This window comes from Coregonus lavaretus, assembly GCF_964263955.1.
Source record: "Coregonus lavaretus genome assembly, chromosome: 25".
In the NCBI taxonomy this organism is placed as follows: Eukaryota; Metazoa; Chordata; class Actinopteri; order Salmoniformes; family Salmonidae; genus Coregonus; species Coregonus lavaretus.
The window spans coordinates 8,418,115-8,445,736 of record NC_140012.1 but is presented as its reverse complement, the minus strand read 5'-3'; the positions used below and the strand labels follow the sequence as shown (position 1 = coordinate 8,445,736).

General features: G+C 43.2%; 1 protein-coding gene and 1 long non-coding RNA gene across 2 annotated transcripts in view; one reads left to right on the top strand and one right to left on the bottom strand.

The window, feature by feature from the left end:
- The first annotated feature begins 3,606 nt into the window (after positions 1 to 3,606).
- LOC311101119 lies at positions 3,607 to 4,631 on the top strand. Its single transcript, XR_014609881.1, has 3 exons — positions 3,607 to 3,821; positions 3,993 to 4,099; positions 4,455 to 4,631. It is a non-coding gene; the product is annotated as an uncharacterized lncRNA (long non-coding RNA).
- A 15,609-nt stretch (positions 4,632 to 20,240) lies between these two features.
- Positions 20,241 to 27,622, bottom strand: part of LOC311101016 (semaphorin-4G-like) — a gene marked incomplete at both ends in the record, with an annotated part of 58,758 nt that continues 51,376 nt past the window's right edge. The window contains 6 exons of the mRNA XM_084142023.1: positions 20,241 to 21,244; positions 21,728 to 21,789; positions 22,100 to 22,254; positions 22,355 to 22,470; positions 22,728 to 22,950; positions 23,339 to 23,477. Coding sequence (XP_083998149.1) covers positions 20,241 to 21,244; positions 21,728 to 21,789; positions 22,100 to 22,254; positions 22,355 to 22,470; positions 22,728 to 22,950; positions 23,339 to 23,477 — 1,699 coding nt within the window. The remainder of the gene's footprint in view (positions 21,245 to 21,727; positions 21,790 to 22,099; positions 22,255 to 22,354; positions 22,471 to 22,727; positions 22,951 to 23,338; positions 23,478 to 27,622) is intronic.

Genomic DNA, 27,622 nt, shown 5'->3' with positions numbered 1-27,622 from the left:
GAAGTGGAAACGTTTAGGAGCAACAACGGCTCAGCCGCGAAGTGGTAGGCCACACAAGCTCACAGAACGGGACTGCCGAGTGCTGAAGCGCATAAAAATTGTCTGTCCTCGGTTGCAAAACTCACTACCGACTTCCAAACTGCCTCTGGAAGCAACGTCAGCACAATAACTGTTTGTCGAGAGCTTAATAAAATGGGATTCCATGGCCGACCAGCCGCACACAAACCTAAGATCACAATGCGCAACGCCAAGCGTCGGCTGGAGTGTTGTAAAGCTTGCCGCCATTGGACTCTGGAGCAGTGGAAACGCGTTCTCTGGCAGTCCTACGGACGAATCAGTGTTTGACGGATGCCAGGAGAACGCTACCTGCCCCAATGCATAGTGCCACCTGTACAGTTTGGTGTAGGAGGAATAATGGTCTGGGGCTGTTTTTCATGGTTCGAGCTAGGCCCCTTTAGTTCCAGTGAAGGGAAATCTTAACGCTACAGCATACAATGACATTCCAGACGATTCTGTGCTTCCAACTTTGTGGCAACCGTTTGGGGAAGGCCCTTTCCTGTTTCAACATGACAATGCCCCCGTGCACAAAGCAAGGTCTATACAGAAATGGTTTGTCGAGATCGGTGTGGAAGAACTTGACTGTCCTGAACAGAGCCCTGACCTCAACCGCATCCAACACCTTTGGGATGAATTGGAATGCCGACTGCGAGCCAGGCCTAATCGCCCAACATCAGTGCCTGACCTCACTAATACTCGTGGCTGAATGGAAGCAAGTCCCCACAGCAATGTTCCAACATCTAGTGGAAAGCCTTCCTAGAAGAGTGGAGGCTGTTATAGCAGGAAAGGGGTGGACCAACACCATATTAATGCCCGTGATTTTGGAATGAGATGTTTGACGAACTGGTGTCCACATACTTTTGGTAATGTAGTGTACATAAAAAATACTTTACCTGATAGCAGAAGGAGATCTCTCTCTCGAGATGTCACCAGCTGTCTACTACCTTGAAAAGGGTGCAATTGTGGCCTGCAATTCAGGGCTTTCCTGCATGTGGGCATTCCTGCATCTGCAGGAACCTCTCTTTATACTTCTATTGGTCCATTTTTAAGCTAGGACAGGCAGGACAAGGGGGCGCTCCAGTAAAGTAATGCTAGGGCTGTCCCCGACAAAAAAAAAATATCGGTCGACCAAGAGTTGTCTGTTATTTTGATTTTAACTTGTATTTTTCCATATATAGACACATCCTATGTGTTTTAATCAAATTAACCACATGCACTGAGCAAGTCTGATAATTAAGACACACAAATGACTAGAGGGAGTCTGATCGCAAGTGATTTGATTGTGCTGGGCCGGCTCAGACTTGCTATGACTGTGTGACTTGCACCCGTTGTCTCTCTCTCCTCCCTGCTGCAGCGACCACCACAGAACATCATCAGTGTTTATCGCGCTGTCTGTGTTGCTGAAGCTGCAACATAATTACAGCCTTTTCTGACCGAAAGGTTCTGTTACCGAAATCGGATGCACGTGACCAATAGGGCCTGACCTATAGCAAATCATAATTGCATCAATAAATTGGTTATAACAAACTCTGAACACCGTAACAACAAAATGGATGCAGAGCACGTGACAAATAAACTCAAAACGGGAGAATGTTTACTGGTTGCTCAGGAGGTAAAGGGGAAGTCAGATAGATACATTTGACTAGTTGTGGAAAATACTAGAGATCAAGAAAAATAAGGTAAAGATTAAGCGCTGAGTGAATATTATGTGTGCCAAACAGCTGATGTTAGATTACAATACAAAAATATTGACCGTTTGGAACAATGTAAACAACACTAAATAAATTCTAAGACTACCAGAGAGTCCGTTCTAACGTTTCTTTTGTTAAGCCTTTATTACGGCAAAGACTAAAAACAGTCGCATTCATTAATTAATTTCCGAAATGGAACGGTTTATTTCTTGTTTACGCTAATTATTCAAGAGTCGCTTTGTTATTTTATTTTGAAACTAAAATGCTTTATTGCATTTCAAATCATTAATGACTCGTATGCTGTGTGACATGTTTGAATGAATGATTGATACAGTAGCCTATATAAGTATTGAAATATAGGTAAGTATAGTTACGTATTAAGACTAAGCAGGATGCGCTCTTAGGCCTACAGCTCGATCGATTGTGGTTATACAAGGCTGCTATACTAAGTCTACTAATGATAATCATAATAATAATAGTAATAATAACAATAAAGGTTATCAAGAAAAAGGAGGTTTATTATTACTATAAATTAAAATTTTCAGACAATTCGGAACAGTGTAAACAACACTAAATTAATTATAAATAATACCAGAGAGACTGTTCTAACGAAAAAAAAAGTGTAAAGCCTTTATTACAGCATAGCAAATATTAAAAACAGCTGAATTTGTGAAATTGTTTATCCGACTTGTTGTGTTTGCGTGAGGCTTCGTGCTCACGGAATCAGTAGGCTATTGAACAAACATTCAAACAGGCAACAGAAGCAGGATCTGTCTTATTTCTGTAGATATATATATATATATATATATATTGATGATTTATAAAGCCAGGCACATTTAACAGTTAGGCTATTGATTATAGACCTAATTAAGTTGGGGTTTCCTCTCCACACTTTTCTTAAGACAATAAGGCAAGGGCTTTCTCATCTCCTCATTCTGCTGCTGCCTCAGGCATTGTTCTCAACACCAATATGCTGCTTCACTTTGCTATTATGCATTTAGCAACATGGGCGCGTTCGTGCAGGAATTGGGTGCTCGAGGGGGGGCGTTCATGCAGGAACCAATGGGATGCTCGAGAGGGGGTGTCCCACATGCAGGAACGTCCGAATTGCGGGCTGCAGTTGAACACTTGACTACCTTAAATACGTGATTGGCAGGCGTGATCAGCAGGGCTGGTAGCATGATAGCACACAGATTTTGATTGGTTTACAGATTAGTACTAGGTGGCATTTGCCTGTCCAGCTAGCGAATATAAAAGTATGTATTTTGGACAAATGTGCAAAAATTGAAATAGCCAAAAATTAAAATGTGTTAAGAATAAATAAATATACACAATATGTTTAAAAAAAACTCCCTCGACAGAGCTCGATCATCTCGAAAAACTAAAGCAGATCCAACCACGTCCCACCACCTATAACGTTAACTAGCTAGCTAGGATGAGATAGCTATAACCTCAAAGTGATATGCATTCCCGCATACATGCATTCAAACTAAACAAAAATCGCACAAGTTTTATGATAACTAACCAACCTTTTCTTACATTTCTTCGGCATTTTTTCTTGCATGCAGACTTTTGGTGCGTTATAAAAATACGTCCGTGTGAAACATAGCTATCAAACAAGTACCTTATCGCGTACACAATATATATAAAGATAGCACTTTTGTTGTAATTTTTAGAACGATTAATCTATTTATATACATATTTGATAATATTTTCATCAAAAATCCATCTCAAATTCATCATAACATGATTGAATGTATAAATCAACTCTAAATATATTGATTCCTGTATACGTGTTTCTGCCCGGAATTTTTTATTGACGGACTGCGTATTCTTCACATGCCCGTCAAATCGTCCTTTAGCCAGCCAGTCCATTGAAATTAAACAGTAAAAATGGAAATGTCTATAGATGTCCACTTAAAGTATTTATCTATATTGCAAAATTACAACTAGATGCACCCCGAGTCGCTTCCTACAAAGTGTTCTGCAAAACGGGGTGGGTCGGTATGTCTGTCAACTGAAGCGCATCTCCCTCATCTTCTCCAAGAATGGATAGAGCTCTCTGGGGGCCAGGTAAGTCTCATAAAGCTAGCAAAGCCAATGTGGTTATTATCTAGGTAGTAGCCACTGTAATGTGTTTGATTCATTAAAATAACGTTAAATAACTTACTAATGGTGAATAGACAGACTATGACACCCCCTGCAACGCAGCAACTGATGATTCATCAACAAATACTTTCTTAGGGAGTTCATCGAAGAAGGAGTGGTGGATTTTGCCAAAAATAATCCTGGAACCGTAGTCTACGTGTCTTCTCAGTTCTGCAGGATTCCTACGATAGTTGCAGAATATTGTAAGTGTGGATTGCATGATATTTTGAATGGAGAAATGTGTTGCTCAAGTTCAGGTCACTGTATTAAATCTGGTTCTACCCATATCAGAATGCACTGCTACAGTAATGAGCTCATCATATTTGTGTTGATGCGTTAAACAAACATTCCGTTAGCTGGTGTTAGAACCAAGATGTTGCTCAACAGGTACTCTGTCAGTGATTGTGATTCAGGAGTGCAGACCAATCCCATAGTGTAGAATTTGTGATTCATTTACATCCTTTGTGGTTCTTGCACTTTGGATATTCATGTTATGCAGATCATGTTTTATCGAAACATCCCACATCTTGAGGAATCGTGCCTTGTGTTTTCCTGCAGTAAACGGCAATGTGAAGGAAGAGGCCATCATAAGCAAGACGTCTCAACAGATCGTAGAGCTGATAACCAAACTGACCAACCAGCCTGGCCTGGATATCATCCGTATCCGCAAGCCCATCCACACAGACACCCTACTCCCTTAATAGTGCAGATAGATTGTAACTTACATCAATATAATTGTCTACATCACTTCCAATCCCCCATATTTTCTCGCATATATATATATATATATATATATATATACATACAGTTGAAGTCGGAAGTTTACATACACTTAGGTTGGAGTCATTAAAACTTGTTTTTCAACCACTCCACACATTTCTTGTTAACAAACTATAGTTTTGGCAAGTCGGTTAGGACATCTACTTTGTGCATGATACAAGTAATTTTTCCAACAATTGTTTACAGACAGATTATTTCACTTATAATACACTGTATCACAATTCCAGTGGGTCAGATGTTTACATACACTAAGTTGGCTGTGCCTTTAAACAGCTTGGAAAATTCCAGAAAATGATGTCATGGCTTTAGAAGCTTCTGATGGGCAAATTGATATAATTTGAGTCAATTGGAGGTGTACCTGTGGATGTATTTCAAGGCCTACCTTCAAACGCAGTGCCTCTTTGCTTGACATAATGGGAAAATCAAAAGAAATCAGCCAAGACCTCAGAAACAAAATTGTAGACCTCCACAAGTCTGGTTCATCCTTGGGAGCAATTTCCAAACACCTGAAGGTACCACGTTCATCTGTACAAACAATAGTATACAAGTATAAACACCATGGGACCACGCAGCCGTCATACCGCTCAGGAAGGAGACACATTCTGTCTCCTAGAGATCAACGTACTTTGGTGCGAAAAGTGCAAATAAATCCCAGAACAACAGCAAAGGACCTTGTGAAGATGCTGGAGGAAACGGGTACAAAAGTATCTATATCCACAGTAAAACGAGTCCTATATCGACATAACCTGAAATGCCACTCAGCAAGGAAGAAGCCGCTGCTCCAAAACCGCCATAAAAAAGCCAGACTACAGTTTGCAACTGCACATGGGGACAAAGATCTTACTTTTTGAAGAAATGTCCTCTGGTCTGATGAAACAAAAATAGAACTGTTTGGCCGTAATGACCATCGTTATGTTTGGAGGAAAAAGGGGGATGCTTGCAAGCCGAAGAACATACATCCCAACCGTGAAGCACGGGGGTAGCAGCATCATGCTGTGGGGGTGCTTTGCTGCAGGAGAGACTGGTGCACTTCAAAAAATGGATGGCATCATGAGGAAGGAAAATTATGTGGATATATTGAAGCAACATCTCAAGACATCAGTCAGGAAGTTAAAGCTTGGTCTCAAATGGGTCTTCCAAATGGACAATGACCCCAAGCATACTTCCAAAGTTGTGGCAAAATGGCTTAAGGACAACAAAGTCAAGGTATTGGAGTGGCCATCACAAAGCCCTGACCTCCTCAATCCTATAGAAAATGTGTGGGCAGAACTGAAAAAGCGTGTGCGAGCAAGGAGGCCTACAAACCTGACTCAGTTACACCAGCTCTGTCAGGAGGAATGGGCCAAAATTCACCCAACTTATTGTGGGAAGCTTGTGGAAGGCTACCTGAAACATTTGACCCAAGTTAAACGATTTAAATGCAAAGCTAACAAATACTAATTGAGTGTATGTAAACTTCTGACCCCCTGGGAATGTGATGAAAGAAATAAAAGCTGAAATAAATAATTCTCTCTACTATTATTCTGACATTTCACATTTTTAAAATAAAGTGGTGATCCTAACTGACCTAAGACAGGGTATTTTTACTAGGATTAAATGTCAGGAATTGTGAAAAACTGTATTTGGCCAAGGTGTATGTAAACTTCCGAATTCAACTGTACATACATACAGTGAGGGAAGAAAGTATTTGATCCCCTGCTGATTTTGTATGTTTGCCCACTGACAAAGAAATGATCAGTCTATAATTTTAATGGTAGGTTTATTTGAACAGTGAGAGACAGAATAACAACAAAAAAATCCAGAAAAACGCATGTCAGGAATGTTATAAATTGATTTGCAGTTTAATGAGGGGAAATAAGTGGGGCGGCAGGTAGCTTAGTGGTTAAGAGCGTTGTGCCAGTAACCGAAAGGTCGCTGGTTCTAATCCCCGAGCCGACTAGGTCAAAAATCTGTTGATGTGCCCTTGAGTAAGGCACTTAACCCTAATTGCTCATGTAAGTCGCTCTGGATAAGAGCGTCTGCTAAATGACTAAAATGTAAATGTAATAAGTATTTGACCCATCTGCAAACATGACTTAGTACTTGGTGGCAAAACCCTTGTTGGCAATCACAGAGGTCAGACGTTTCTTGTAGTTGGCCACCAGGTTTGCACACATCTCAGGAGGGATTTTGTCCCACTCCTCTTAGCAGATCTTCTCCAAGTCATTAAGGTTTCGAGGCTGACGTTTGGCAACTCGAACCTTCAGCTCCCTCCACAGATTTTCTATGGGATTAAGGTCTGGAGACTGGCTAGGCCACTCCAGGACCTTAATGTGCTTCTTCTTGAGCCACTGCTTTGTTGCCTTTACCGTGTGTTTTGGGTCATTGTCATGCTGGAATACCCATCCACGACCCATTTTCAATGTCCTGGCTGAGGGAAGGAGGTTCTCACCCAAGATTTGACGGTACATGGCCCCGTCCATCGTACCTTTGATGCGGTGAAGTTGTCCTGTCCCCTTAGCAGAAAAACACCCCCAAAGCATAATGTTTCTACCTCCATGTTTGACGGTGGGGATGGTGTTCTTGGGGACATAGGCAGCATTCCTCCTCCTCCAAACATGGCGAGTTGAGTTGATGCCAAAGAGCTCGATTTTGGTCTCATCTGACCACAACACTTTCACCCAGTTTTCCTCTGAATCATTCAGATGTTCATTGGCAAACTTCAGACGGCCCTGTATATGTGCTTTCTTGAGCAGGGGGACCTTGCGGGCGCTGCAGGATTTCAGTCCTTCACGGCGTAGTGTGTTACCAGTTGTTTTCTTGGTGACTATGGTCCCAGCTGCCTTGAGATCATTGACAAGATCCTCCTGTGTAGTTCTGGGCTGATTCCTCACTGTTCTCATGATCATTGCAACTCCACGAGGTGAGATCTTCCATTTGCGAATAATCTCACCAACTGTTGTCACCTTCTCACCAAGCTGCTTGGCGATGGTCTTGTAGCCCATTCCAGCCTTGTGTAGGTCTACAATCTTGTCCCTGACATCCTTGGAGAGCTCTTTGGTCTTGGCCATGGTGGAGAGTTTGGAATCTGATTGATTGATTGCTTCTGTGGACAGGTGTCTTTTATACAGGTAACACGCTGAGGTTAGGAGCACTCCCTTTAAGAGTGTGCTCCTAATTCCAGCTCGTTACCTGTATAAAAGACACCTGGGAGCCAGAAATCTTTCTTATTGAGAGGGGGTCAAATACTTATTTCCCTCATTCAAATGCAAATCAATTTATAACATTTTTGACATGCGTTTTTCTGGATTTTTTTGTTGTTATTCTGTCTCTCACTGTTCAAATAAACCTACCATTGATATTATAGACTGATCATTTCATTGTCAGTGGGCAAACGTACAAAATCAGCAGGAAATCAAATTATTTTTTCCCTCACTGTATACATATAAATACATACATATATATATATATATATATATATACATATCCTTTATTACTTTCCATCCCCACCACCCCTTCCCTAATTGGAGCAAACCAGTGAACAACAAGACCCAGGCCTCCACTTCCAGCCTATACATACTACACACATTCCACGGACACAGTCAATCCCACAATAATTATATATTTTTTTGTTTCTACTCCTGAACCTCTACCCTCAGCCTCTCCGATCATTTTCATGATGTCCATCCGGTTTGCTTCTATATGCCATATATTTCCAACTGTGCTCTTTCACAAAAGCTCTCAACCTATAACCTATATTCTTATTATGGACACATTATGCTTTACATTAGTTATCTTGTTGTTGTTAGTTGTTGTTAGTTGTTATTAGTCCCATCCTTCAACTCCATTCAACACCACCCATCTATCTCTTAACACCATCCATATTGGATTTCTATTTGCCATATATTTTTCAACTGTACTGTGATGTTTCACAAAAGTTCTGAACCCTTCTATTCTCATTGTTTCTACAGATTGTAAATTGAAAATAAACATTTCTGCTAAAAGTATTATTATATTTTTGATCAATTGACTATGACTTTTCAGATCACCCAGTAGTGCTATCTGCAGGGTTAGCTCCAGGTAAATATTGCAATCCTTTAGCCATTATATTGGGGATTGTATCCCCCATATAAATAACATTCTATTGGTAGCAAGAATTTTGTATAATAATTTAAATTGAAAGATTTGATGTTTTGAATCCGGCATCATTTTGCGTATCAGTTCATAAACACTATGCCATGGAATCGGGACGTCAAAAATCTCTTCCCAACTATTTAGCAATCTATATGGGACGGCTGTCAATCCTTTGGTCCTGAAATGAAACTGGTATACTTTTTTATTTATCATAATTTTCTTTAACCAATTATGTTCTTTAATGCAGGGCCGACAGACAAGTTCCTTACTTTTTCCCCCTTCCACTTTTCTCTTCCATTTTTGCGGTAATGCTGCAATTATTTGGTTGTAATTTTGTGTAGAGCAGACATTTCCATATGTTTTTGTTAGCTGCATGTGCGACATAACTCCACCATTCCTACCTATGATATAATTTACGACGATTATACCTTTTTTAAACATTTATTCAAAAGATAATGTTTTTTTTTATCAATTAGTATATTTTAGTTTAACCACAATATTTGTTGCATTATTTGTTCTGTTGTTTCTGGAGGATTAAATTGAAATTGCAACCAACTTTCTATGGCTTGTTTTAGAAATAATGATATTTGGGAGATGATTTCCTTTTTAAATGACTGAAAGTGAAAGGTTGTAATCTGAATAAAGGGAAAAAGGCCATTCTTGAACATGGGGTGAGACAATCTTACTAATTTGCTAGAGAACCAGTTTGGATTTAAGTACAACTTTTGTATAACTGAAGCTTTTATTGATAGGTCTAATGCTTTAATATTTAATAATTTCTGTCCTACGAATTCATATTCATTATATAAATAGGGCCGTTTAATTTTGTCTGGCTTGCCGTTCCAAATAAAATGGCATATTTTTTTGTCATATAATTTAAAAAACTGGTCGCTAGGTGTAGGCAAGACCATAAGCAAATAGGTAAACTGGGATAATACTAAAGAGTTAATCAGGGTGACTTTTCCACAAATAGACAGGTATTTACCTTTCCATGGTAGCAAGATCTTATCTTTTTCTGCTAACTTTCTATTAAAATGTATTGGAGTGAGATCATTTATTTCATTTGGGATATGTATTCTGAGTATATCCACACCACCATCAGACCATTTTATTGGTAAACTACATGGTAATGTAAAAATTGTATTTTTTAGTGATCCAATACGTAATATAGTACATCTATCATAATTTGGTTGTAATCCAGAGAAGTTAGAAAATGTATCTAGATCCTCTATGAGGCTGTGGAGTGATTCAAGCTGTGGATTTAAAAGAAAACATGAATCATCAGCGTACAATGACAACTTTGTTTTTAAACCCTGGATTTCTAATCCCTTGATATTATTGTTGGATCTTGTTTTAATACCTAACATTTTGATGGCCATAATAAATAGATATGCTGATAGTGGACAAGCTTGTTTTACTCCTCTTGACAGTTTAAAACTTTCTGAGAAATAGCCATTATTTACTATTTTACACCTAGGGTTACTATACATGATTTTAACCCATTTTATAAGAGATTCTCCAAAATTGAAATGCTCCAGGCATTTATATATAAACTCCAGGTGTACTTCATCAAATGCCATTTCAAAGTCTGCTATGAATAGCAGGCCTGGTTTCCCAGATTTTTCATAGTGTTCTATTGTTTCCAGTACTTGCCTTACATTATCTCCAATGTATCTTCCATGTAAAAAACCTGTCTGATTAGAATGAATCATGTCCGACAATACCTTTTTTAATTCTATGCGCTATACATTTTGCTAGACACTGCAGTGTGAGGGGCTTCCAATTTTTTTTATGGACTGGATCTTTATATTTCCCACTTGTGTCCTGTTTCAGTAATAATGAAATCAGACCTTCTTCTTGAGTGTCTGATAATCTACCATTTACATAGGAGTGGTTAGAACATGCTAATAAAGGTCCTCTGAGTATATCAAAAAAGGTTTGGTATACCTTGACTGGTATGCCATCCAACCCTGGAGTTTTCCTGGACTTAAAGTCTTTCATTTCATCCAGAAGTTCACCCTCTGTAATTTCACCTTCACATGAATCTTTCTGTATGGCTGTTAATTTTACATTATCAATAGAAAAAAAATCCCTACAATTCGCTTCAGTTAGAGGAGATGGAGGCGACTGAAACGAAAACATATGCTTAAAGTACTTTACTTCCTCCTTCAAAATATAATTTGGTGAATCATGGGTGACTCCGTTATTTGTAACCAGTTTCAGTAAATTATTTTTGGTAGCATTTCTATGTTGAAGATTAAAAAAGAATTTCAGTAAGAGTAATTTATATGCCAATTTATATGATGGTCCGACCACATTCTGTCCCCTATCAACACTTTTTAAACTTTTGGTGCCAACGAGAATGACATAATGTATATCTCACTACCTGGGTGGGGGTACCCCACCGGAATCCCCACCGGCTAGGTACAAGGCCGTCAAGGTTCTCATTAGCAGCTTTGAGAATTTACTTGTATATTATGCTCTCCCATCAGGGGGCTCTGGCTTTGTAGAACCAACCCTGCCAGGCAGGCTCAGAATCTTGAGGGGGCGGTGCTGCTCTAGTATCTTTCTGTTTTGGCTGCATATAGGCAACATACAGCAGGGCCATAAAACAGATGGGGACTTCTCTTTGGTGTATGGGTCGCTCAGGTGGGTGTCTAGGATATAGGGTTGGTGACCGTTCCATCATGATAGGACAATAAAAAAATTAATTAGATATGGTGTTTTTATTTTCCTTGGCATATAGCAATGTACTCATTTACATCAACAGCAGCGTTTCAAGTTGCCATTTCTTACACCACAGTCCAGACAGAGCCTCAACTCTCACAGCAAATGTCTGCCAATCACACAAACCATCTTAAGTGTGGAACGACCCAGTACCATATATGGCTCTTGAACGTTCCTCTATCAGCTGCCCATCAATAATAATTTCACCAATTTGACTGCAAGCATGTCTTGTATGAACTCTGTGTTGATTGTCTGCAGATAACAACATAGCTGCAGGGTGGGTGGTGCTGTAAAAGATGTGGTCAGACAGGATTTCTTGATGGTTGGGTTACAGATGGGTGGTGCATGACTGGTCACAGGAAAGGCAATAGTATAATCTGAAGGCTGATTGTGTAAAATGGGAAGGGTGTGTGAGTCGTCAGATGACTGCAGAGATGAGTGTGGTCGGGAAGAGGAAGTGCATCTTTGACTGCAGAGCGATTAGTACTACAGTCATGTAGTCATGTGTTAGCAATGTGTTTGGTGACTAAAGAGGATGGCATTATGTTTTCCGGCAGTGTATTCAGTGTTAGTTTAAAGTTCTCATAAAATGTATCTCAACATTAATACTGTCATATTGGTAATTTTTTTGACGGTTATCTGTCAGAATGTAGGGTGGACTTAAAACAGGAGATACTGTTAACCTTAATAGAATCCACTTAATTTCATACTAGTCATGTTATTTATGTTGGGGAAAAGTAATATATATAATCAACAGTGTTATTCTAAGAACACTGCTTGTTTTTATATTGATTGGAGCAGGGTTGCAACTAGTTTTTACATAGCTAATTATGTATCACAACGATTACAGGCAGCAGAGCCTGACCAGAGTTCTAATCTCACATCACAGTTTCTTACCCCAATTAGAACTGTCAGGGCTTGACCTACACTATGGGTGTAAAAGCTCTAAATAAAGATTGTTGTTGCTTAGTTACGGCCCTAGCCTCAGCACTCAAACTTGCCTTTTTTCCCACCAGTCTTTCAGCCTGTGCTGTACCCCCGGACCGTCACAATCTCAGCATCCAGCAATATCACCCAACAGTGTGAATTATTTACTATGACATGTTGAGCAGTCTGTTGAGAATGCAGGGTCGTGTTCATTAGGTACCCAACAAGAAAGAACTGACTGAAATACGGAGGGACTATCGTTTTTTGCATTCTAAAACATTTTAAAACAGTTCCCATTGCGAGCCCTAATGAACATGACCAAGGCCTAGATTGTCATCATTATCACCCAACAGCAATACTATTGGGTATTGTGTTGTCGAGACAAAAGGACTCAGTTTGAACATGTTTTGCATAATGCTGTACTGTACTGACATCCCCCTTGGGCATTGACACAGGATTATTCCCAGTCGATCTGAATTTGATGCAAAATAGTTTTTAAGAAATCCTTTACCGGTGGTTGCACAAAACAGTGACAATGACGTATGAGAAAAATAAATACACAATATCACTTTTGTTATAAATATTGTACTTATTATTTAATCAGCCGTGTAGTGTTGGCCATGTCACGTAATTATTTCGGCATCAGAGCACTTGGAGAAATGATTATATACTGAACAAAAATATGAACACAACATGCAACAATTTCAACAATTTTACTGAGTTACAGTTCACTTAAAGGAATCAGTCAATTTAAATAAATTCATTAGGCCCAAATCTATGAATTTCACATGACTGTGCACGGGCGCAGCCATGGGTGGGCCCGTGCACAGTCATAGGCCCACCCACTCAGAATATGTTTTTCCCCACAAAAGGGCTTTATTACAGACAGAAATACTCCTCAGTTTAATCAGCTGTCGGGTTGTCTGGTCTCAGACGATTGTAAAGTAGTAGTCATATCTACATCGAGCCAGAAAACAACAAAAACACATAACACGGATGTAGCACATGGATGTAACACTTTACAAGGGTATACTGAATCTTCTTATGTACATAGCAAAAAAGTCCTCACGAGGTATAGTGCAAATGCGTCTTTTAGTCATTGTTCACTCAAATGTATTCTGTAGGTGATGTAGAGTTAATATCTAAACCTCGACTTGAATGTTGTCATGTCTGTAGGATGTGAGTATGTTTGTTGAAATTAGTGTTCCACAGTGTTTATGGGGACCTACAGTATACTGGAGGTGTGTATTGAGTGTACTGTAGTAGCCAGCATGTTTGCCATTTGACCATAAGTAGTAAGTACAGTACAATATCCATAACCGTATCCATGTTCACTGCCCATGGCGATTGTACACACTGATTACCCTTTGGTGTATTTTGAGCAGTCACTGGCTCAGATCATCGGGGTTCCTCACACACTCCTTCTTCCATTCACCAGCTTCTCCATCTCCTTGTATAACTAAAGACAGAAAAAAGATTGAAAAGCAGAGACTTAATACACTCTACATACAGTATGTCATACTATGATGACTGTGTTTTTCTACTTTAAAATGAGCTTCTCTCTGTTAAAACTTTAAACATAACATGACAGCATCAGTGAATCACATGTAATGAGAAATGACATACCCTAAAGTTTAAATGTCCAGTTTGTTCTTTCAACTTTGAATGTTCATCCTCAACTACCCTCATTGTGATTGCACTTTTGATACATCATTATTTATGTTACATGAAAAGATAAGATAAGGAAAACACATTCATCAGGCTTGCTTGACCCCTGCCGTAGACAAGCTTTTGTACAACATTAATATAATGGTCCTGTGAAACTGTATGACCAATGAAACACCTGTCATAGTGCATCAATATTCTAATCAACCAATAAGAAGATTCTGCTCAGCTACTATAATGACCAATGGGGAAATGGGGCACATCTTTGTTATAGCCCAGCACTGAAACACCTGATTCAACATAACTCATCACCAAGCCCTTGATTAGTTGAATACGGTGCTGGGCGAGAACAAAAACGTGCACACCCTGTGGGTCCTCCAGGCCCAGGGAACAGGATTGAGGAACACTGCAGTAGCCCCTTTGCAAAGAGAAGGTCACGGGCACTGTTTGAAGGCCAGGCTTAATTGATTGGGGGGCTATCATGGTGGTTTGTGAACTCAGCAGGCTCCTCTAGGGGAGAGGGGAAGTAAGAGAGGAAGAGGGAGGGAGGGGAAGGGTAATAATGGATGGAATGATGATACTCTAGCGTGGAGGTGAAGGGGTAGAGCGGACAGGTAATAGAAAAGGGAGCATATACGGATAGAGAGGGTGGGAATAAAGGGAGGGGGAGAGAGGAGGAGGAGGAAACCTGCTGATGGTGCAAAGCAGCTCCTGTCAGCCCCCCTCTCACACACACACAAATACACACTCCATCCCTCCCTCTCCTACTCTATCAGCTCACTGCATCACTGACCAGGACACACAGGTCAAATGTTTCCTGTGCCGCTCTGCCGCATTCGATAGAGTCCGCAAAAAAACACAACAAGCCTTAACTTGGTGTCTCTATGCAGTCCAGCCCAGGATCCGCCTGAAAAGTATTCACCCCACTTGGCATTTTTCCTATTTTGTTGCCTTACAACCTGGAATTAAAATGGATTTGATTTATACAACATGCCTACCACTTTGAAGATGCAAAAAAATGTTTTGTGTGAAACAAACAAGAAATAAGACAAAAAAACTGAAAACATGAGCGTGCATAACTATTCTGCCCCCCAAAGTCAATACTTTGTAGAGCCAGCTTTTGCAGCAATTACAGCTGCAAGTCTCTTGGGGTATGTCTCTATAAGCTTGGCACATCTAGCCACTGGGATTTTTACCTATTCTTCAAGGCAAAACTGCTCCAGCTCCTTCAAGTTGGATGGGATCCGCTGGTGTACAGCAATCTTTAAGTCATACCACAGATTCTCAATTGGATTGAGGTCTGGGCTTTGACTAGGCCATTCCAAGACATTCGAGTGTTGCTTTAGCAGTATGCTTAGGGTCATTGTCCTGCTGGAAGGGAACCTCTGTCCCAGTCTCAAATCTCTGGAAGACTGAAACAGGTTTCCCTCAAGAATTTCCCTGTATTTAGTGCCATCCATCATTCCTTCAATTCTGACCAGTTTCCAAGTCCCTGCCGATGGAAAAACATCACCACAGCATGATTCTGCCACCACCATGCTTCACTGTGGGGATGGTGTTCTCGGGGTGATGAGAGGTGTTGGGTTTGCGCCAGACATAACGTTTTCCTTGATGGCCAAAAAGCTCAATTTTAGTCACATCTGACCAGAGTACATTCTTCCATTTGTTTGGGGAGTCTCCCACATGCCTTTTGGTGAACACCAAATGTGTTTACTTATTTTTTTCTTTAAGCAATGGCTTTTTTCTGGCCACTCTTCCGTAAACCCCAGCTCTGTGGAGTGTACAGCTTAAAGTGGTCCTATGGACAGATACTCCAATCTCCGCTGTAGAGCTTTGCAGCTCCTTCAGGCTTATCTTTGGTCTCTTTGTTGCCTCTCTGATTAATGCCCTCCTTGCCTGGTCCGTGAGTTTTGGTGGGCGGCCCTCTCTTGGCAGGTTTGTTGTGGTGCCATATTCTTTCCATTTTTTAATAATGGATTTAATGGTGCTCCGTGGGATGTTCAAAGTTTCTGATATTTTTTTATAACCCAACCCTGATCTGTACTTCTCCACAACTTTATCCCTGACCTGTTTGGAGAGCTCCTTGGTCTTCATGGTGCCGCTTGCTTGGTGGTGCCCCTTGCTTAGTGGTGTTGCAGACACTTGGGCCTTTCAGAACAGGTGTATACAGTTGAAGTCAGAAGTTTACATACCTTAGCCAAGTACATTTAAACTCAGTTTTTCATCATTCCTGACATTTAATCCTAGTAAAAATTCCCTGTATAAGTCAGTTAGGAGCACCACTTTATTTTAAGAATGTGAAATGTCAGAATAATAGTAGAGAGAATGATTTATTTCAGCTTTTATTAATTTAATCACATTCCCAGTGGGTCAGAAGTTTACATATACTCAATTAGTATTTGGTAGCATTGCCTTTAAATTGTTTAACTTGCACAAGCCTTCCACAAACTTCCCAAAATAAGTTGGGTGAATTTTGGCCCATTCCTCCTGACAGAGCTGGTGTAACTGAATAAGGTTTGTAGGCCTCCTTGCTCGCACACGCTTTTTCAGTTCTGCCCACAAATTTACTATTGGATTGAGGTCAGGGCTTCGTGATGGCCACTCCAATACCTTGACTTTGTTGTCCTTAAGCCATTTTGCCACATATTTGGAAGTATGCTTGGGGTCATTGTCCATTTGGAAGACCCATTTGAGACCAAGCTTTAACTTCCTGACTGATGTCTTGAGATGTTGCTTCAATATATCCACATAATTTTCCTTCCTCATGATGCCATCTATTTTGTGAAGTGTACCAGACCCTCCTGCAGCAAAGCACCCCCACAGCATGATGCTGCCACCCCCGTGCTTCACAGTTGGGATGGTGTTCTTCGGCTTGCAAGCATTCCCCTTTTTCCTCCAAACATAACAATGGCCATTATGGCCAAACAGTTCTATTTTTGTTTCATCAGACCAGAGGACATTTCTCCAAAAAGTAGGATCTTTGTCCCGATGTGCAGTTGCAAACCGTAGTCTGGCTTTTTTATGTGTCACGAATTCAGCCGAGGCTGCCCCTCCTCCTTGCTCGGACAGGTTTCGGCATTCATTGCCACCGGCTTACTAGCCATTACCGCTCCATTTATCATCACTCCATTTGTCTTGTCTTGTCTTGTCAATCACACACACCTGGTACTCATTGTCACGCCCTGACTCAGGGGACGGTTATTTGTTGAGTCAGGGTGTGTATATTTCGTGTTGTGTTTATTTCTATGTTTAGTTTCTAGATCGTTTAGATCTATGTTGGCCAGGGTGGTTCCCAATCAGAGGCAGCTGTAGCTCGTTGTCTCTGATTGGGGACCATACTTAGGCAGCCTTTTGGCACCAGTCAGTTGTGGGATCTTGTTCCGTGTGAGGTATGTTATTTTGTCTACCTTGGACTTTGTGTACCTTGGACTCATTCCCTCATTAGTCTGTGTATAAGTGTTCCCTCTGCCCCCTTGTCCTTTGTGAGTGATTGTTCATTGTGAGAGTGAGTAGCTCGGTTGAGCTACTTCCTTGCTGAGCAGCCTTTCAGGTTATGTCGATATAGGACTTGTTTTACTGTGGATATAGCTACTTTTGTACCTGTTTCCTCCAGCATCTTCACAAGGTCCTTTGCTGGGATTGATTTGCACTTTTCGCACCAAAGTACGTTCATCTCTAGGAGACAGAACGCGTCTCCTTCCTGAGCGGTATAACGGCTGCGTGGTCCCATGGTGTTTATACTTGCGTACAATTGTTTGTACAGATGAACGTGGTACCTTCAGGCGTTTGGAAATTGCTCCCAAGGATGAACCAGACTTTCTGAGGTCTTGACTGATTTATTTTGATTTTCCCATGATGTCAAGCAAAGAGGCACTGAGTTTGAAGGTAGGCCTTGAAATACATCCACAGCTACACCTCCAATTGACTCAAATTATGTCAATTAGCCTATCAGAAGCTTCTAAAGCCATGATATCATTTTCTGGAATTTTCCAAGTTGTTTAAAGGCACAGTCAACTTAGTGTATGTAAACTTCTGACCCACTGGAATTGTGATACAGTGAATTATAAGTGAAATAATCTGTCTGTAAACAATTGTTGGAAAAATTACTTGTGTCATGCACAAAGTAGATGTCCTAACCGACTTGCCAAAACTATAGTTTGTTAACAAGAAATGTGTGGAGTGGTTGAAAAACAAGTTTTAATGACTCCAACCTAAGTGTATGTAAACTTCCGACTTCAACTGTATATACTGAGATCATGTGTCAGATCATGTGACACTTAGATTGCACACAGGTGGACTTTATTTAACTAATTATGTGACTTCTGAAGGTAATTGGTTGCACCAGATCTTATTTAGGGGCATCATAGCAAAGTGGGTGAATACATATGCACGCACCACTTTTCCGTTATTTATTCTTTAGAATTTTTTTAAACAAGTAATTTCTTTCATTTCACTTCACCAATTTGGACTATTTTGTGTATGTCCATTACATGAAATCCAAATAAAAATCAATTTAAATTACAGGTTGTAATGCAACAAAATATGAAAAATGCCAAGGGGGATGAATACTTTTGCAAGGCACTGTAGTGCACTACTTTTGTCCAGAGCCCTATATAGTCCCTATAGTGCACTACAAAAGTAGTGCACTTTATAGAGACGGATGCCATTTCAGTCTCTGCCAATATTTGCTTTGGTCAGAGTGGACCCTCTCTCAAGGCAATGGAGTATGTCCCCGGTTGTTGCTAGCGTATGTTGTTATTGCATTGACACTGATGTCACCTAAACATTGAGAGAGCGTTGCGGGTTAGATAACAGTGTGATGGCCCTATAGCTCGTCTGGCTTGTGGCCACCAGCTTGTGACAGCAAAGGACACACAGCACAAACATCAACCTGGGCTGGAATTAATGTCTGCCTCTCTGCCCTTCATCTTTCACGGAGAGGAAAATGAAAGCTGATGTTTTCACTTTGTTAACATAAGCTATTTGGTGGTGGTGGTGGACTTTGAATTTGAAAATAGGTTCAGTCTTACCTTTGCTTTCTGGTCTCCTGTTGGGCTCACACATTTCTGGCAGTCAGGTCCCACCATCTTCGTCATCATCATCACCATCATCATCACTCAGTTTCTCTGATCAATCTGACCAGAGATCAGTCCTTCATGATAGTCTTCATTCTTCAATGATAGTGTTCATCCGGCCAAGCTTTGATGAAGCCTGCCGTCTATCTATAATCCTGCTATTTTCCCCCTTTGACACAGTCAGATGCTAACAACACAAAGATGCTAAAAAGTTTCATTTCAATTTGGTTTCGCTACAACCATTTCAATTGGAATTATTTCAACAGTTGCTACTGATGGCTGCCACAGCGATATTATTTCTATTTACATGAAAACAAAGATAAGTGTGTGTTAAGTTATGACTGAAATGTATTATTTGTCCAACCATCTGTGCTCTCTTGTGAGGTTCTGTAGGTCTTTAAGAGCCTTCATTGACGTACACTGTATGGCACTAAACTACAGTAGCCATCGTTGTCTAAATTCAATAGTTCCGAAGATGGTCTATAATGTTCATACAGGCTTTGATAGTTCCTCAGTCTAACTCATCATCTTACTTCATGGTCATTGGTCATATGACCTGGGCTCTCATTGAAAGTCTGTGTCCCTTGTCCCACGATGCACCACAGCGCTCTCTGTCAGTGTGTCAGCTGACCAGACCAGCACTGACCTTTAACGTAATTGACCAGCTTCCACAATAGGGTTAGGATCTGAGGTAGGATTGTAACTAACTTGTGTATGTATCATGTATTTGCTTGAAAGTCCATCAAAGGGTCCATGCACTAGTACAGTGTGTGTCCAAAATGGATACCATGACTATATCCATGACTGCTTCAGTTAGGGAAAAGTTAAAAAGTCCTCTTTACGCCAATGTTCAATTGTGAAATTATGTGGGCGGGCCACTTGTCTCAAGTCACGGGAAGCTGCACATTGGGTTTTGGGTATGAATACTCCCACAGGTTGCTTTGGCACTGGTTAAATAGCAGAAGTATAATACAAGTTAGGCCTCCCTGCCTTTTGGGGGCACTCTTTTGTAGTTGGGTTAAACCAATACACAGATCAATGGGAAAGAGATGGGGGGCTAGACAGAGCTCTCGTCTGTCGGCTGGGGGTCCAGTTGCGTGTGCTTCCTCTTCTCCAGGATGCGGTTGAGCTCTTCAGTGAACGAGTGGTAGAGGGGAGACGTGCTCCCCTCGGGGTCCGCCATCTGCCTCAGCAGCACGTAGCTGTTGCCGTTCATCTTGCGAAGGACGTTGGGTAACGTCGCCGACATCCCGTTGGTGTACTCTGACGATGCGTACTCCGAGGAGGGCAGGGGTGGCGGCATTGGGAGCGGCGGAGCGGGAGGGGGCAGCGACTTCCCCGGAGACCCTTCCCCGGGCACGATCTGGAGGAAGCCATCACCCATGTCGTCCATGTTGGATACCGACAGGGAGCGGCGTCCGCGCTTGATTTCCTGCCTGCCGTTACAGTGGCTGGAGATGGTCTTGAGCTCCAGGTGGGAGCTCCTCTTCCTCTTGGCTGCGGCCCCCGACTCAGGCAGCCCCTGCTGGGAGTACTTGCAGCCCTGGTAGGGCCCCCAGGTGCAGAAGCTGACGTAGAGCAGCACTACGGTCAGCACCAGGCACATCCCGCCAAGCACAGCCACCAGGGAGATATACATGGCCTCCATGTGCCTGTAGGTCTGGAACTCAGGCACAGGGAGGAGGGGAGCAGGCGGGGAGGGCAGGGGCTGCTCAGTGGGGCTGCTGGGGGAAAGAGAAGGGCTTGGTGGGGTGGTAGTGGTGTCCGTCACGGCTGTTGGCCCCACAGAGAAAGGCAGGTCAGGGTGCACCCTCACGGTGTACATCCTCACTGGCACCCACACGTTGTTCTCCACGGCGTAGCAGCAATAGTCTCCGCTCTGGTCGGGCCGGGCGCCGATGAGGAGCAGGCCGTCGGTGCCCACACGATGGCCCGAGTCGAGGCCGTAGCCCTGGAGCTTGCGGCCATCCAGGGTCCAGCATGGAGTGGCTAGGTTGGAGTGCAGATCGCAATGGAGGAGGACATCGTCCCCAGACATCACCGTACGCCTGCGGTGGACTACTGAGAGAGGGAGAGAGAGGGTGAGAAAGAGAACGAGAGAGAGAGGGAGAGCGAGAGAGCGAGAGAGCGAAAGAGAGATAGATAGAAGGAGAGAGTGCAGGATAGACGGAGAACAAGAGAGAGAGAGAAAGCAGGATATACAGAGAGAGAGAGCAGGAGAGAGAGATTAATACAGAAACGGACATCAGGTCACGAGCATGTGCAATGTGTGTGTCAGTGGCGTAGCGCAGTTTTGCGGGGGCCCCCCCCAACCCATTTTTTAAATAGTTTTATAGCTAATCTCATGTTATTTTACACATTTTGCCATGATGCTGAGAGAAAATTTAGCAGTTTTAAAGCTAATTTCCTGTAATTCCGCCCCACAAAGAATCATAGCTTATGACATGTTCATATGCTACATTTGTGCCCCCCCCCCCCCCCCCCCGCCTTGCGGGGGCTGCGGGGGTGTGTGCTACGCCAGCGGTGTGTGTGTTTAGTTCATACCTGCTCCTGTGCTGTTGTCACAGCCTCTTTTCCCTCTCTGTATATCCTGGGTTAAATTGGACCTGAATAGGAGCCAGAAGAATGTCAGTTCTCATTTATTCTTTCTGGGCAGTGGGCACCCACACATACTGTATGTACAGGCAGAGCAGGCATACAGAAACAGTACAAAGTTAAACAGGAGTAACTTGATTTGTATTATAAATTACAGTATATGGAATAACACAGAAAATAGAACATAATACTTGTACTTCATAGAATGTTTGTCAACTATTCTAAATCAACATAAAAAATATTATGGTGAGAGCATTGATATAAAATAATGATAGCTTCTTCTAATTCTAATAAAATGTGTGTGTGTGTGTGTGCTCTCACCTGTTTGTGCGTGAGGAAATTTCCACACACAGCGCCCCGTCCCAGCCACAGAAGGGGTCCCGGGCGAACACACAGTCGAAACAGGACGTGTAGCGCTGGCAGGAGGACAAGGGGACCTGGAGCACTGCAGAGTTTGAGCCCACAAAGATACTTCCCTGTTGATGGATAATTTATGTTTAATACCATTTTGATAACACTGTACTCAAAGCCAACAGGTATAATGCTTTATAAGCATGCATGTGCCATGTGTAGTACCTGTGTCTGGGAGATGACCATGCTGTCTATAGGCTGAGGGTTCACAAACAGCTGCAGCTCCTCTATGATGTGCATTTGACCTCCTATCTCCACAGCCCTGTGCAGCCAGCCCTCATCTGCAGGGAAAAACAGACATTTAATGTTCATACAACATTCATATAACCTTCATAAAACATTCATATAACCTTCATACAACGTTCATATAACCTTCATATAACATTCATATGATATAACATTAATATAACGTTCATAACATTCATATAACATTGATAACTCTCATACAACATTAAAAGAAGAAAAAACTAAGTTAAATAAGTATTCAACTATTCCTTATGTTCTATGTATTATGCATTATAAATCTTGCCAGACTCACCAGTTCCCAAGAAGAGCACGGTGTAGACGTGTCCGTCCAGGGCTGCCACCCTGTGCACGGCCATCTTTCCGTAATTGACACTTCTCTTGAACAGTAGGGGGTGCCCTCCTATGGGGTGGACCTGGGTGGACATCAATGGGTGCTGCCTCGCAAAGGCCAACACGTTGTCTGGGAGGTCACGGGACGAGTTGATGCCCTGGGACCTGTGTATGTCTGTAATACACTGGAGCGAGGAAGGGCGGTGAGAGAAAGAAAGGTCGGAGAGGGAAAGAGAGAGAGAAGTCAATACAGATCAGAAAATAGTGATTGAGACAGAAATGGAGACAAGGCTGCACCTCAATAGCATTAAGGGCCTTCCTCTTCTCCTCTCCTTCCCTACATCAGCATATACAATAACTATAGAAAGACTGAATTGGTGGAAGCAGTCTAAATACTGCTTTCACCAACTCAGTCTTTCTAGATGCAGGAAAGAAGACAAGGAAAGGAGGACACTGTGTAGAGAGTATTGAGATTGATCCAAAGATAGTAAGAAATGGGGGCAAGGGGAGGGAGAGAAGGGGGAATAGGGTTTTCTGTAGCAGGGAAATAGAGGGGTATTACTAGAGACTTACTGAGCCAGGCCTTGGTACTGGAACCTTCCCTGTATATTCCCTCCATTTGGAATCCTGCACCTCCATGTAAGGCCCCTCGAAGGCCCTCTGTATATCTGTGAAGGAGTACTGGCACACCGCAGACGCCTTGATATTTTTCCTGAGACAGAAAAAATGCACCAAGACACAGAAGACAAGTCAGAGATGAATAATTCAATGTTATATCAACATTGAAGCGTTTCTTCTCTTGGAAATTAACTGCCACCTGCCACCCAGATCAAATTTCTAAATCCACAAGCGCTCACCAAAGGGAAAGTTTTAATAGACTTTGGTTAGGTTTTAGTAGATAATTCACTGAAAGCTGTGGTGGGTGGGAAGGGGAATGGTAGTTTGTTTTGAGCAACAGTAATATTTTCTTGTTTCTGTCTTTCCCTTTGTCTTCAAGAGAGATATGGGGAGTTGGGAGCACGTCACTGACGGGGGGGTAAGATCGTTTTATCTCAGTAGTAAGCTTATGCTTTATTTGCATTCAATGTACACTTTAGTCATGTGCTCAGGGCCGGCGCCAGAACGAATCAGTTCGACAGGCCTCTGATATCTATAGCCAGGCACGTTTTTTTCACGGGACCTCCTATGTGTGCACGCACTAGGTTGTTAGAGTAAAGCCCATGGGCAGCTCGTGAGTTTCAAGTTTGGGGAAGCTTACAATTTATCCTATCATTTCTACCGATCTGCGTGAAAGTTATGATTGTTTTTATATGCACATTTTTGTGGAACAGTTTCATTTCAATAAAAATGTTTTCGTTTCTCAATCATTGTCACATGGTTAATCATAAAAATCTGAAGTAAAATGATAAAAATCTAAAAGTTAAAATTCAAATAAGGCGAGAGCACCATCCTTGATACACTGTGGTACATTGGCGGCTAAAGAAATTAGCGCATAGAACTCAGAGATAGCCTATAAGCCAATGCAGGAGTAGGTCTATAACTTTGTCAACTAAGTAAAATACATAGGCCAAAAGCCGACAAATAAAAACAGTAGAAAATATCCTGATGAAAATTCTGGTTCTTTCAATCACATTCATCTCTCTACTCCCTTTCTATCTGTCTTGACTTGAGCTATTGCTAGTGAAGTGCAACATTGTATGAAATCATCAACTGGATCCGTCCCGTTTCCACCGGATATACAGTATGTGATCATCAGATCATTATATTTTGCTCTTTCACACCGAGGCTTGGTGATTATCGAGGCCGGGAGTGTTGGAATGATTTTTCAAATACTGAGGAACTATCATTTGCAATGGATGAAAAATAAAAATAAAAATAAAATACTTTGTTTACAATGTGTGAGGTGAAGAAAAAATTACTGAGAAGCTCAGCTTATTAGTGGTGGACGTGGTGAGTTAAGACAATCAGAAATCAGACATTGCCAAATGGGCACTTTCCTACATTCGCATGCAGCAGACCAGGTAGGCCTACTTCTATGCGTGCTCAGGCCAGGTAGGCCTACTTCTATGCGTGCTCAGGTGTGCGCTCTCCCTCAACGTTATGGCGCCAGAGAAGATGGCTGCTGTTTTACAGCCCTCTAACCATTTGTAGTATTATGTGTGTTTTTTCGCGTTATTTGAAATGTATTCTGTACATAATGTTTCTGCCACCGTCTCTTATGACCAAAAAGAGCTTCTGGATATCAGGACAGCGATTACTCACCTCATTTGGACAAAGATTTGTTCTTAAACGAGTCGGACCGAAGGATATTCTACAGACACCTGACAAGGCCCAAATCCCCGTCATTCACATGAGAAAGAGACAGAGTGTGGCGGGTGCTTTGGACGGAGTCAGGCACAGGAGGTGTAAATCACAGAATAATGGTTTATTCAGCGGTTCGCAGCAATGCGTAAAACAACTACAGTGCGACTTAATGGCGCACCGGGGAAAACAAAACACATGGTTGAATATCCCGGAAACAAAGTACATAATGCTCCACCGAGCTATCGACACCTCCACATGGAAACAATCACACACAAAGACATGGGGGGCAGAGGGAATACTTATACAGGGACTGATGAGGGGATATGAACCAGGTGTGTGTAAAAAAACAAAACAAAACAAATGGAATGATGAGAAGAGGAGCGGCAGTGGCTGGAAGGCCGGTGACGACGAACGCTGAAGCCTGCCGGAACAAGGAGGCAGCTTTGGAGGAAGTCGTGACAGTACCCCCCCCCCCCTTAACGCGCAGCACCAGCAGCGTGCCGACACCGACCACGGGGACGGCCAGGAGGACGCGGAGCAGGGCGAGCCGGATGGCGACGGTGGAAATCCCGCAACAGTGAGGGATCGAGGAAATCCTTCACCGGGACCCAGCACCGCTCCTCCGGACCATACCCCTCCCACTCCACGAGGTACTGAAGGCTCCCCACCCGACGCCTCGAATCCAGGGTGGAACGGACGCCGGGGCCCCCTCGATGTCCAGAATGTGCGGAGGGACCTCCCTCACCTCAGATTCCTGGAGCGGACCAGCCACCACCAGCCTAAGGAGAGATACGTGAAACGAGGGGTTAATACGATAATCAGGAGGGAGCAGCAACCAATACGTAACCTCGTTAATTCTCCTCAGGACTTTGAACGGCCCCACAAACCGCGGGCTCAGCTTCCGGTAGGGCAGGCGGAGGGGCAGGTTCCGGGTCGAGAGCCAGATCTGATCACCCGGTACAAAGACCGGGGCCTCACTGTGGTGGCAGTCAGCGTTGGCTTTCTGGCAACGCACGGCGCACTGGAGGTGGACGTGGGCGGCGTTCCACGTCTCCTCCATGCGCCGAAACCAGTCGTCCATCACAGGAGCTTCAGTCTGGCTCTGATGCCACGGTGCCAGGACCGGATGATACCCTAAAACACATTGAAATGGTGATAGGTTGGTGGAGGAGTGGCGGAGAGAGTTCTAGGCATATTCGGCCCATGGCAAGAACACCGACCACTCCCCCGGCCGGTCCTGGCAGTAGGACCGCAGGAACCTACCCACATCCTGATTCACCCGTTCCACCTGCCCATTAGATTCGGGGTGAAACCCAGGCTGACCGAGACACCCAGACATTGCATGAACGCCTTCCAGACCCTAGGCGTAAACTGGGGACCCTGGTCAGACACTATGTCCTTTGGCACCCCGTAGTGCCGGAAGACGTGAGTAAACAGGGCTTCCGCAGTTTTCAGGGCCGTGGGGAGACCGGGCAGAGTAAGGAGGCGGCAGGCTTTAGAGAAGGGGTCCACAACGACCAGGATGGTGGTGTTACCTGAGAGAGGGGAAGATCAGTTAGAAAGTCAATCGATAAGTGGGACCATGGCCATTGTGGAACTGGTAAGGGATGTAACTTACCCACTGGAAGGTGCCTAGATGCCTTACTCTGGGCGCACACCGAGCAGGAGGAGACATACACCCTCATGTCCTTAGCCAAGGTAGGACACCAGTACTTCCCGGTCAGGCAGCGCACTGTACGGCCGATGCCTGGGTGACCAGAGGAGGGGGAAGTGTGTGCCCAATAGATAAGACAATCACGGACACTAGACGGCATGTACCGCAGCCCAGCTGGGCACTGAGGTGGAGATGGCTCTGTGCGTAATGCCCGCTCTATGTCCGCGTCCACCGCCCACACCACCGGCACCACAATGCAGGAGGCCGGGAGTATGGGGGTGTTGTCTATGGGCCTCTCCTCTGTGTCGTACAGCCATGACAGTGTGTCTGCCTTCACTTTCTTAGTGCCTGGTATATAGGACAGCGTGAAATCAAACCGGCTGAAGAACAAGGCCCAACTGGCCTGGCGAGGGTTCAGCCTCCTCGCTGCCTGGATGTACTCCAGGTTACGGTGGTCAGTCCAGACGAGGAAAGGGTGTTTCGCCCCCTCAACCCAGTGCCTCCACGCTGTCAGGGCTCTGACAACAGCCAACAGCTCCCGATCACCAACGTCATAGTTCTGCTCCGCCGGGCTGAGCTTCTTAGAGAAGAAGGCACAGGGGCGGGGCTTGGGTGGCGTGCCCGAGCATTGGGATAGGACAGTGCCTACCCCTACCTTGGACGCATCCACCTCCACCATGAAGGGCAATGATGGATCGGGATGGGCAGGTACCGGGGCTAAGGTGAACAGAGCCCTCAGGTTACTGAAAGCCCTGTCAGCCTTAGCAGACCAGCGGAGCCGGGATGGCCCACCCTTCAACAGAGAGGTGATGGGAGCTGCAACCTTGCCAAAGCCCCGGATATACCTCCGATAGTAATTGGCAAAGCCAAGGAAGCGCTGCACCTCCTTTACCGTGGTT